Source organism: Eulemur rufifrons, chromosome 20 (genome assembly GCF_041146395.1).
Source record: "Eulemur rufifrons isolate Redbay chromosome 20, OSU_ERuf_1, whole genome shotgun sequence".
In the NCBI taxonomy this organism is placed as follows: domain Eukaryota; kingdom Metazoa; phylum Chordata; class Mammalia; order Primates; family Lemuridae; genus Eulemur; species Eulemur rufifrons.
In genome coordinates, this window is record NC_091002.1 from 17194641 (window position 1) to 17206688 (window position 12048).

The 12048-nt window shown below is 47.0% G+C and overlaps 1 protein-coding gene across 1 annotated transcript in view; it reads left to right on the forward strand.

The window, feature by feature from the left end:
* The window catches only part of PTPRT (protein tyrosine phosphatase receptor type T), a 778866-nt gene that overhangs the window by 532932 nt on the left and 233886 nt on the right, over positions 1 to 12048 (forward strand). Inside the window, exons 16-17 of the mRNA XM_069495747.1 lie at positions 2358 to 2559; positions 3875 to 3977. Coding sequence (XP_069351848.1) covers positions 2358 to 2559; positions 3875 to 3977 — 305 coding nt within the window. The remainder of the gene's footprint in view (positions 1 to 2357; positions 2560 to 3874; positions 3978 to 12048) is intronic.

A 12048-nucleotide genomic window follows, 5' to 3' on the forward strand; every position in this document is an offset into this window, starting at 1 on the left:
TGATCAGGGTGTTTGCAAGCCAGTTACCTTTGGAAACAAGTGGAGCTGAACCCCTCAGGGAAACTGGGGTGCTGCAGGGGTATCAGTGGAGCCTGGGGAATTCATATACCGGCTCCCATCCATTGCTGGGGGTGTAATGACCCAACACTCCCAGCGAGCACCCGTGGAGAAAGTCCTCAAGCGCAGAGAGGCAGATGCGTGCAGTGCTTGCTCTGAGAAGGTGCTTGCTCTGAGAAGGGCTGGGGTGACAGAAGTGACTGGAGGGGCTGCTGTGGACAGGTCCACCAGAGCAACCTAGAGCTGGTGGCCACCTGCGTGATGGATGCACGTGCCTGTGCTCTGATTTCGAAAAGCCCAAAGCCTTCAGCTCCCTGCGTTTCTCCTCCTGGGCTCACTCTGCTCCAGGCAAAGTCTGGCCTCTCTCCTCGAGGACATGGCATCAATTGTTACACCACTACTACTTAATACAGAAGACAGAAATCACCTCTTTCTCCAAAACATTTGCTGCCCCTGCCAGAAAAAGAAAATCACTTAGTTTTGAAGCAAAGTTGGTGTGGTCCCTTTTCTGCCTGGGTTTGGCCATCCTGTAAGCATGGGACATTCTTGACTTTAGATAAAGTGATGTCAGCTGTCTATATCTGGCTTACCTCCCTCAGAATGGAAGCCACTTGAGAACAGAGCCTGGCTTGTATTCATTTGGGAGTCCCTAGTGGGGCACAGTGCGAGGCCTAGCATACAGTAATATGCAAGGAATGGTGTGCAGCAAATAAGTGGATGAATGAATGGATTCTTCAACGAATGAACTGTGTCTCCAGGCCAGACAGTGGGGCATAGAATAAAGAGCACAGGCTTTGGAGTCAGACAGACCTGGGTCTAGTCCAGCGTCAGCAATAGATTATCAAATCAGCATGAGAATGCATGATTTGCAACTATGCATGCCAACATGTATGAATCTCACAGACATCATGCTGAGAGAAAGAAGCCAGACACAAAAGAGCAGATACCATAGGATTCCATTTTTATAAAATTCAGAAACAGCCAAAATTAGTGTACGCTGTTAGAAGTCAGACAGAGGTGATCCTTGCTGGCGGTAGGCAGGTAGGGTTGGAAGGAAATGGGAGAAAGTCTTGAACCTGGTCATAGTTGGGTTCTTGATTATAGGACTGTGTCCAATTTGCAAAAATTCATCAACCTGTATATTTTTCTGTATGTACATTATACTTTAATAAAACAGTTCTGATGGAAAAAAAACTAGAAAAGACAAACGAAAACTCCTGCCACTTAACAACTGTGTAGTTTAGAGACGTGAGACTCAAAGTGTGATTCATGCAGCCGGTGCCAGGCTACCAACTGTGGGTTATTTTCACCGCAGGGTAAGTGCAGAAATTACCGAGAGTGAGCACTTCCAAACTTTTGCAGTACCTTGACATTGCTGTGACACCCAAGCGTGGGATCAGTGAACAGTGGACGGAAATCGTTCCACAGAGTGTAGACCAGTTTGGTTATTGACAAAACACACATGCTAAGTCATGGGGGGGCTTGATCTTTGAATTATTATCCGTCTGCAGTGGACTGGAAAACACTATAAATAAAGCTTGCCATAGATAGCTTGAAAAGTGCTGATTTAATGCAAAATGCTTCCAGTTGAGCCTCAGTTTTCCCATCAAACAATGAGAATTATTATCTCAATGCCCCCAGGGTTTTGAGGAAGACAACCAAGATAATGCACAAAAAAGTATCCGTCAGCAAACGCTATTCAAGTGGAGTATGGGACCCGTGATCTGCGTTTTTAACAAGCCTTCTAAATAATTCTTATTGGGATGCTACACATGGACTCTGCCCAACACCTGCGCTGTCCAATACGGTGGCCAGCCACACGGGGCTACCGCACTTTTGAAATGTGACTAGTCCAAATGAAGGTGTGCTGTAAGGGTAAAAGACATACCAGATTTCTAAGACTTAATATGAATAACAGAATGTAAATTACCATATTGATTTTTTTCATGTTGATTACAGATTGAAATGATAATATTTTGGATATATTAGACTCAAGATATATTATGAAAATTAATTTCACTTTCTTTTTTACTTCTTTCGCTGTGACTACTAGAAAATGTAAAATTAACACATGTGGCTCACATTCTGTTTCTATCGGATGGCAGTGCTCCAGCACGTCGGCAGTGGAGGATTTGGAGGCTGGGATACTCTGTAAAGTGGGTGGTAACAGGGAGCTTAGCAGAACTTGCTGTCCAAACTCACATGCCCTCCCCTTTCCTCCCCTGGTGCTCCTCCAAATGAGATCCATGCATCTTCCTCAGTGGGGTCTTTACTTGTTTCTTTGCTGACTTGTCCTACAGATCAACTACAAGGCTGTTGGCTCACTGGACCCGAGCGCCGACCTCTCCAGCCAGAGGGGAAAAGTGTTCAAGCTCCGGAATGAAACTCACCACCTCTTTGTGGGTCTGTACCCAGGGACCACCTACTCCTTCACCATCAAGGCCAGCACAGCAAAGGGCTTTGGGCCTCCTGTCACCACTCGGATCGCCACCAAAATTTCAGGTATCTCTTTTAGGAAGAGAAAAGGAAGAAAGGTTGTTTCACTCCCCCAACCCTTTCTAACTTTCCTTGAAGAATCAGAGCCAACTGTCACCATGTGGTATTGGAGTGATTAGGACAGTGCAGTCCCTAGTGGGTTACCCGTGTAATCTCACGAAGAAAACCTAGATGATGAGCTTCCTAAAGTGTAAAAACCATATTAACTAGGTGGCAAGTCACCAAATAATTTGCCCACAGGATTGCATTAAATAGTGTGTGTGTATACGTGTGTGTATGTGTGTGTGTGTATTGCATGTAAATTGGTTTTTAAAATTTATTTTCAAGAATATTCTTTTTGCCAATCCAAGACATAGCACAGATTCTACTGAAATGTCTGATGGATGAGTGGGTGAATGAGTGTCCAAGCTTGCAGACTGCCATCACACTCGGGCCCTCCACCACGAGACAGCATCGAAGCAGAATTATCTCAGAACCCTTTTTACAACTTTCATTTTTAAGAATATCTATGCAATTCTGGTTTGCATACATACATATTTTGCACATGGTGTTGCAAAAAAAAAAAACATGTTTTTTTGTAGCTTAATGTTTTCACTTATCCCGTAAGCGTTTCCCATGTTGCTACATTGCTTTCATTATAATGTTCTGTCAAGTGGATGGACGTAATTTAATTAAACATTCCTCTGTGGTTGGATATATTTGGTGCTTCCATGTTTTTGTAAAGTAACGCTTCAATAAATATGTTACAAAATAAAGTTTAATTCGTTGGTTCAGATTATAACTGTGGGATTAAATTCAGAAATTGAAAAACTGAATTAAAAGGGATGTGGATTGTAATAGCTCTTAATACAAATGGCTAAATTACCTTCCCAAAGGATTAGATTTATTTTGTACTCCTATCTGTTAGGTATGGGGGGAGGAAGTCTCATAAAAAAAGAAGGTAGAGGTGAACTAGTTTATTTTAGGTTTAATTTGCATTTTAAATGTGCTTAACAAGGTGGACTCTGCTTTCATTCCTTTGTTAATACTTATAACCCCAGCAGGAATCTGTTTATTCAGTGTGGGACTTTTTGATTCATGTGATTTACTGGCTACATCATTGCTCCCCTTCCCTGGACTCCTGCCCCTTGAAAGAACCTACTATGGGTTGCAGGAGAGTCAGGGCCTCCTTTGCTGAAAGCCTGGGAGATTTCTCATCCAAACCCTTTGCAAACTTCCTGCCTCTAGTCACCCTGTGTCTTTAAGGATGGCACCAGGGGAGGTGGTAAGTAGGGTCTGGGACCTGTGCTCAGCTCACCTGTGCTCTCTGTTCCTTGCCCAGCTCCATCGATGCCTGAGTACGACACAGAAACCCCACTGAATGAAACAGACACGACCATCACAGTGATGCTGAAGCCTGCTCAGTCTCGGGGAGCCCCTGTCAGGTGAGGAGGGTTCTTCACCCAGAGTTTGCGGTTTCCCTTCTCTGCGCCATACACACCTCCAGTGAATTCATGTGACTGGCCGTGCCTGTGAGCAAGACTGGCCAGGAGCAAGACTTCCTGGAAGCCGGCAGTCTTAAGGCCAGTTTAAAAACTCTGGCCTCTGAGCCAGGATCCTGTTACCAAATGGTGGTGTGTTCAGAAGGAACATGCTGATAGGGACGTGAGATGGTCTGGGAGAGAACTTTCTGGAACTCACCTGGCAAATGTAGTTAGTGGGGTTGGGGATCCAAACATAGTCTCCTGGCAAGATCGTCTCCCTGTGTGTGACTGCCAGTAACAGACAGATGGACAGACTAGCTGAATTCTGAAAACAACCTGCTCAGAGATCACAACTGGGATAAGACTTGGGGGCTGGTCCAGTTTAGGGATGCAGAGTGCAAGAGTCTCACAGAGGCATTTGCCATCCAGGTTACACTGCTGTGCACACCTGAACAAGAGGTTGCTGGAGTTCAGGAACATACTAGTGCCCAGGTGGCAGAAGCATCTCTGTAGCTAAGCTGAGCAGTGCAAGTCCCTGGTATCGGGAATGAGGCCAGCTCTTTTAAACAAGCTACGCTTTGCACAAGGGCAGCAACGTTGACTGCTGGTTTTGCTCAGAACTCCGGGCAGCAGGACTACAATCCCTTGAAATGAAGCAGAGCGTTGGGTGGAACAGCTTTCAAATTGGCTCGGTTCAGTTCAACAAGCAGGCACTCAGTACCTTCTGTACCGGGAATGAGGCAGGGCACAGGGGGTAAGAAACGGTGCATTCATTCAGCAAACATTTTCATTAAGCTTCTGTCTCAGGCACTGTCTAAGCACTTGGAATATGTAGTGAACTAGCCATGAATAAGAAAGTTCTAAAGAAAGTCAAACTCTAAGAAATAGACACAGGGTCTCCCAAATCGAATAGGTCTACATGATGCAGCCTCTCGCAGCCATGCGTGTTCATTACTGGGTCCCGTTTACCCAAAACACAAGGGCCTTCAATTTAAAAGAGGCTGTGAGCTTCCATTTCATGAGTGAGCACCTATTGTGTGTCTGTCATTGTACACGATGCTACTTGTATTCTCCAAACATCGCGACAACAGTCTTCGCATTGTGCACACATAGAAGTGGAGATGAGCAGAAGCTAAGTGAGTTGACCCAGGCCATGAAGCAAATAAGTGGTACAGGCAAAATTTAAGCTTGGTTCAAATGACCCTAAGCTGACACTCATTTCACTAGACCACACCACCTTCTTAGGAGAAAGGTGTGCATGATAGATTTTGGTGACATTTCCATCCAAAAAAAAAAAAAAAAAATTAAAAGAAATGTCACTGCTCAAAGGGGAAATGGTTGGTGTCTGGAAATGTGTGGCTGCTCTTCTTCCCAAGCCTCTGCCTCACTGAGGGCGGGTGTGTACTCAGCTCCTGGAATTATTTTCAGGCTGTTGCTTGGGCATTTTGTCAAGAACAGGACGAGACTAACCAATGCCACCCAGCAAGATTTTCGGGACAACTGAAATGACAGAAGTGGAAATATCACAACAGACTTCAGTTATTTTGACCTTTATTCACCTTGAACCCTGGGTACTAGGGTGTGCATGGGGGAGGCAGTTGACCATTAGGCCATTCAACAAACATTTATTGAGCACTTGCTATGTCCGAGGAAGGGAGCTAAGCAATGGGGCTATAGCAGGAAACAAAACCGACACATCCCTGCCTCGCGGGGCTCTGTATCCAGTGAGAGTGAGGGTGGATGGGGCGTTTGGCAAATAAGCAGAGGAAATCATGAAAGCAGCAAAACAAGTGAGATGATAGGAAGGCAGTGGGGACACGCCTGTACTGATTGCAAGGAGCAGCAGACGGGCTGGAGGATGAGCCCCACCCAGGAGAGTGGACCAGTGTGGAAGCCTGCGGGTTGGAGATGGAAGCATGTGAGAAACACTAGGAACACTCTACGGCCCCAAGACACAAAGGGCTCACTAGATGCACTGGATCAAGGATGCTTTGAATCACATTTTAAAGTTGATAGTTTCCTGAATTAGAATTTACAGTACTTCCGTGGTATCGTCTGACCCTCTCTTAGCTGGTGAACAGCGGACTGGGAAATACCATCACCATTTCAGAGGAGGAAACTGAAGTCTAAGATGTTGGCTGTTTGGCTCAGTATAGGTAAAGCCATAGACCTAGTCTCCGGACTCTGAGCTCCAGGAAGTTTTGAGTTCCCCTGCCTGGCACATCAGGTGATGACCAGGTGGCCCTTTTATGGGATGCTACAGAGTAAACATCCAACAATGAGGGGGTGAGGGGTGGGAGAGTGACTTCTCAGGGCTCCTCCACCTCTGCTTGTGTGGGCCCAGCCGTAACGTGTGAGCTCCAGTGGCCTGTTTTCAAACAGACTCACACCTGAACCTCCTTCTGCCAGCAACGCGCCGACCCTGGCGGAGCCCAACTCCAGGCCTTGCTCTGCCGCTTGCTGCTCCTTCGAAGCCCCATGGGTCTGGCGCTGCCTGGTGGAAGTGAGTGTGCAGGAGGTGAGAGGGGAGGCAGGGAGGACCGCTGCCACGTGGGGCTCCCGCACCCTCATCCGTCCAGCCAAACCACCTCAGCAGCTTGGCCTATTTTTCTAATACTCCACAATGGAGATTTATTGCTTTTGCATTGCTTTCCTCGGGCCTTCAAAGATTTATTGGTTTTTAAGTGACAGAATCCCAGAATTGTTTAAAAGATCAATCAAATAGTGACTGGAATCTAATATTCAGCTCCAAATGGAACATGCCGAGCCTTCTTCCCTCACGCCCCACCTGTCACGCTGATGTATCTGTAGTAACCTTCACAGGAGAGTAACTTGGCCGTGAATTAATCACCCATGACGCAGTCCCTGAAGTGAGGCTGGGGGCAGAGCTCCAGCTTCTGTAGCAGACCCCCCCTGCTGACCACCCACAGACTTCCTTGGAGATGTCCTTTGTCCCCCTCCTCGCCCTCCCCATCCAGTCAGTCACAGAGCTTGTCCACTAGACTCTGGAATCAGCCCGGGCTGAGCTCTCCCCTCCCCCATCACCGCTCTCCAGCCCCACCCCCTGCACCTGCCAGGGTGCTTGCTGTTTGTGCGCCACAAGCTTCTTTTTCTTCAATCCATCCCCTACTGAACCGCCGGAGTGGTCCTTTGGAAGCACAAATTGGATCAACTTAACTTTCCTGCTTAAAATTCTCAAATGGGTGACTGGTTTTCTATTGTATTAGGTTCAGGCTTCTTAGCATGGAATTCAAGGCCCATCAGAATCTGGCCTTCACCTTGTTTTCAGTTTCATTCCATTTCCCTCTACCCCTTTACCAGGTTTTACTCGACAGTGACCTGCGTAGTTCCTTCATGGTCCTTTCTTGAGCATTTAATTGTGTTATGCATTTGTTTGTTGGTTTTCCTGGCTTTTGCTTTTTACACGCCCCTCAACAGGCTGTGAGCTCCGTGAAATCTGAGAGCTCGGTGCTATTGGACTCCCTTTTCATGGGATAATGTCTGGCGTTTAGTAGGTGCTCAAAGAAAATAACTCATTACTAAAGTATGTAATTAATTAATTCAGCAAATCTGTTTTGCCCACCTGGTAGATACCAGGTGCTGGGACTGTGATGTACATTATGGGCCAGACCTTCAGCTGTCTCCCATTCTGTAACAGTGTGCTGTCCAACAGAACTTTCTGCAATAATAGGAATGTCCTATATGTCTGCGGTCCACTATGGTTGCCACTGACCACACACGGCTATGAGCACTTGATATAGGGCTAGTACAACTGAGGAACTGATTTTTATTTTATTTTATTTTGTCTGATTTAAATTCAAGAGCCACATATGGCTAATCACTACGATTTTGCACAGTACAGATCTACAGGGAAGACAATCAAAAAAAAAGAAAAAATGCCCACGAGCCTGTGTGCTTGGTCAGAGGTTTCCATGAGAGTTCAGTCCAGAGGCATCCATCATCAGCCTGGTAGGTTCAGAAGCTGGGAGGGCTTCTCGGAGGCAGTGTTGCCTAAGCTGAGACCCAGGGAATGAGGGGGAGTTAGCAAAGCAGGGAAGAGTGTGATGCAGGAGGAGGAAGCAGCATATGCAAGAGCCCCAGCAGGGAAGGTGCAGGGTGTGTTCAGAGCTACAGCAGCTCTGTGGGCAGGGCAGAGACATAAGGAGAGAGGCGAAGAAGCAGGCAGGGCCTGGATAAGGAAGGTCTTCACTCTGTGTTTGCACTTTGTCTAGAAGAGTGTGGACCATTTGCAGGTGGATGCCCAGTGTTTTGTCCTTCTCGGAGCAGTTGGGCCCTAGCCCATGCCATTCTCCCCAAGCATGCCATTCTCCAACATCTGGTTCAAATCTGCCACACCCAGGACCATCGCCATCCTCGCAGCAGAATGTGCCGGCTTCTTCCAGGCTCTCACTCTGTCCTGGCCACCCTGTGTCAGATACTTTCATTTTCAGTCTTTACCAGAATGTGGCCTCTCTGAGGGCAGGGATGGGGTCCCACCAGCAGTTCCTGACTCAGACCTGAGACCCTTACACGCTCCCTGCCACAGCTGACTTCCCAGTTGGATGCACTGGAACAGGAGAGGCTCCTGGAATCAGATCCAACCTTATTCAATTACCCCACTGGGTGTTCTTGGACCAGGTACTTATTTTCTCTAAACCTCAAATTGCTTGTTGGTAAAGGGGAATACCTATGTGACAGATTATTTTGAAGGTCAAATAATTCAAAGTGCATCAAGTGCAACTGGTAGTTGTCCAACATGCTCCTTGAGTTTGGCCAAGCTGTTGAGGCGAGGTGTGGCTCTCAGCCCCGGGTAGCCATGGGCAGGAGTATTCTCTGAGCTCTGCTGCAAGCCCATGCCTGTCTGCTGTGTATCCTCTAATGCTCACATGGGATCTACAGCGTGTGAAGTGCTGGCTAGTGTGGGACACATCAGGGATCCTGTAGCTATCTCTAGGGCTGATGTCATCCCCAAAACAACATTACCTTAAGCACAGCTCTCTGGATTTGAGCATCTTTCGGATGCACAAAGTTAAGCAAGCAAGGTTATAGTGTCTCATTACAGAAGGGCTAGCAAACCCAGGGCTAAGAACAATGCCCTTGGGAGACAATTCTGCTGTTCAGATGAGAAATGAAGGCGACCCAGGTGAAAGTGGTTGTGCTGATGAGATAAAACTTGAAAGAAGTAAAATGAGCATGCCCTGGTGGTGACTTTCCGATGGGGTGGGATAGTGGGGTGTCTGGGCTGACCCCCAGTTTTCCACCTTGGCTAGTGGCATAGAGAATGGTGCTGTTCTCTGAACTAAGGGATGCTGGGGGAGGGAAGAGCCTGTGAGACACTGTATCCAGGAGAGGCCAGTGGTGGTCAAGGTGGTCTGGGAACCAATGGAGCAAGGATAGGCTGGGACCTGATGTGTGGTCCAGGAGAGTGCTGGGGGACCACCAACAAGGTCAGGGCATGTGACCTGCTTTCTTGGGCTGCTGGAGGCATGGTGAACAGGGCATGACAGCTCTCGCACGGAGGACCAGGGCGATGACAGACTGAACACTAGAAGACAGTGGAATATGACAAATGGTTTCCAAAGGTCATTGCAAGTTCTTGTCACTCCCTGAAGACAATCCATGATCCTTTTGCATTTGACAGGTTCAGCTAGTTAAGACTGTAGATTCTGAAATGCACAGTGATTAGCTACAGTACAAACTGGAGATCCGGCCAACTTTTAAAGAAAGAAGAAATTTTATTGGGAAGAAAAGCAAACGATTGCCAAATTTCCTCCAGGATTCCTTTAATAACTGTGAAGCCCAGAGTGGGAGTGCACAAAACAATCAAAGAAGGGTTTTTGCTGGTCCATGGAGCTGTGGGGAGCAAAATTGGAATCATTACTGCCTGAGTCTCAGATACCAGCATATGATGGTGTCCAATTAGGAAGGAGAAGTGAAAATTTAGAGGATTTATTAACACGGGGCAGCCTGAGGAGTTTGTGAGTCCCTGTCCACACTGGGAGAGATGAGAAACTATAATTACATTCAGACACTCTTTCTTTAAACCTCATTTATTCACTTAGTCTCCCAGCTCTCTGGGCCACCTTTGCAAGGGTCTGAAGACGAGGAGTGCTGTGTGTCCACTTTGGTGCATTGAAGGGGGCAGCATGGATAAGAGGTGCTCAGACAGGATCTGCAAGAGGAGTTAGCTTTGTAAGGAACAACACTTGTAGCCAGGCCTGAAAGTATGCTGGGACGTCACCGCACCAGACTGGGGAAAAGGAGGAGCCAGATGCAAGAGACAGCGAGCAAAAATGAGGAATAATGGGGTGCATGCCACGGTAGAACTCCTCTCCACGGGGCTGTCCCACAGTCTAAATATGGCCACTAAAGGGACAGATATTAAAGGGACATGTAACTACCACCAATGAAATCACCCAAGGAGACAGGGGCCAGCCTGGTGACAGAGTACAGAGCTGCTGTCAGTAAGATCATTCAGGAAAACAAAAGGGGAGAAGAGTGCTACCCAAATAATTTTGGTGGGTCTGCATTCACTCCAGCTTGCCCTACCTGTACTTCAGGTCCCCTTCTGTAAGGACCCAACAACCCAGCTTGCCACGAACTAGCTCTGGTGTTGGGATTCTGGATTATATTATTTATGCTCAAACCAAGGAAGAAAAACAGGTGTTTGGGGAAGAAGAATATTTTAAATGGAGCAGTCGACGGAACATGAAGAGCGAAAGTGTTCTATTTTGGACTGTCTGCCATCTGGAGAGTTGCAGACAGGGACTGTTACTGGCATGAGGGGAAGGAGAGTGGTTGTCATGTTCACCTCCTACCAGAGGGACTATTTAAACTCCAAAGTCTGGTGTGCTGGAGAGGCGTCTGAGCAGGGGTTTTAGATCTGGGCGCAGTTAGCATCCAGGTGGTATTTGATGCATGGGAGGAGTGGATGACCTCATCCTGGAGAGTGTGAACTAGAAGGACGAGAAACAAGGGCAGAGCTCCATGAAACTCCATCAAGGAACCTCACAGGAGATTGGGACAGACTAGCTAGAGAGGGAGAAGGAAAACCAAGGCAGCATAACTTCATTTCAACTTTTCTTTTCAAATAAGAGAGCCAAAGGAAGAATGGGATTTAAAAAAAAAAAAAAAAAGTGGGGGAATGTTCAACATCTGTGGTTTAATTTTCTCCAGGAGCTCCAAGCAGCTCTTCTAGCAGAAAAGAATAGCGACATAAGTTGATCCAGGACTATGGAAAAAGGAAGATGATGATGTCAACAAAAGTGCTTGAAAGTGGACCACCTGGGCTATGCTAAAATAAAAAGAAAGAGAGAAAGAGAGAATGTGAAGGTAGATGTGCAGGTAACAGAGATACTGGGGGCCAGGCGGCCTTGATACTGTTGAAAAATCTGTGTGGGGTGGTATAGAACAGTCTGGAAAGACAGAAGGTGGTATTTGGAAAATAAGACGGTCAAAGGTAAGATGTCAGTAATGGAACCCTTCAGATAATACAGCTCTGGGTGTGACCATGTTGGCAGGGAGGGTGGACAGACAGTAATAGATTCAAGGTGAAGGTCATTGGAGCCAAGTATTTCAAGGAACAAGAGGCCAAGCTAAGGATGGAAGGGCCATCCAAGTAGATGTAGTTCTTACAGTGCTAACCCTCCTGCCCTGGGGAACTGGTGAAATTCTTTGCAAGAGCAACAGTGACTCTGCAAGGTGCCTTCTCCCGGTTCTCACTTTTTCTCCAACTTTCTTTTCTGCTGACTTCTGCTTCTCCCACTGTTCTGGGCCCCATGACAGTTTGCATCACTGCCTTGTCTCAGATCTTCCACAGCTGATAACTGATGGCTCTCAGTCTCTGTCTGCAACCGCCCAAAGGTCAGACTTTGAAGTCTTCCTCCATCAAATGCGTTTCTGGAGCCTGATCTATTGATGTTCTTCTGAGTTAGCGTGTGGCTCTGTGCCATGTTAGAGTCCGGGAGGTTTGCTCTTATCCAAGAAGCATTGTGCACAATGCCTGCTCCCGCTGTTTGGGGATGCTCGGAGA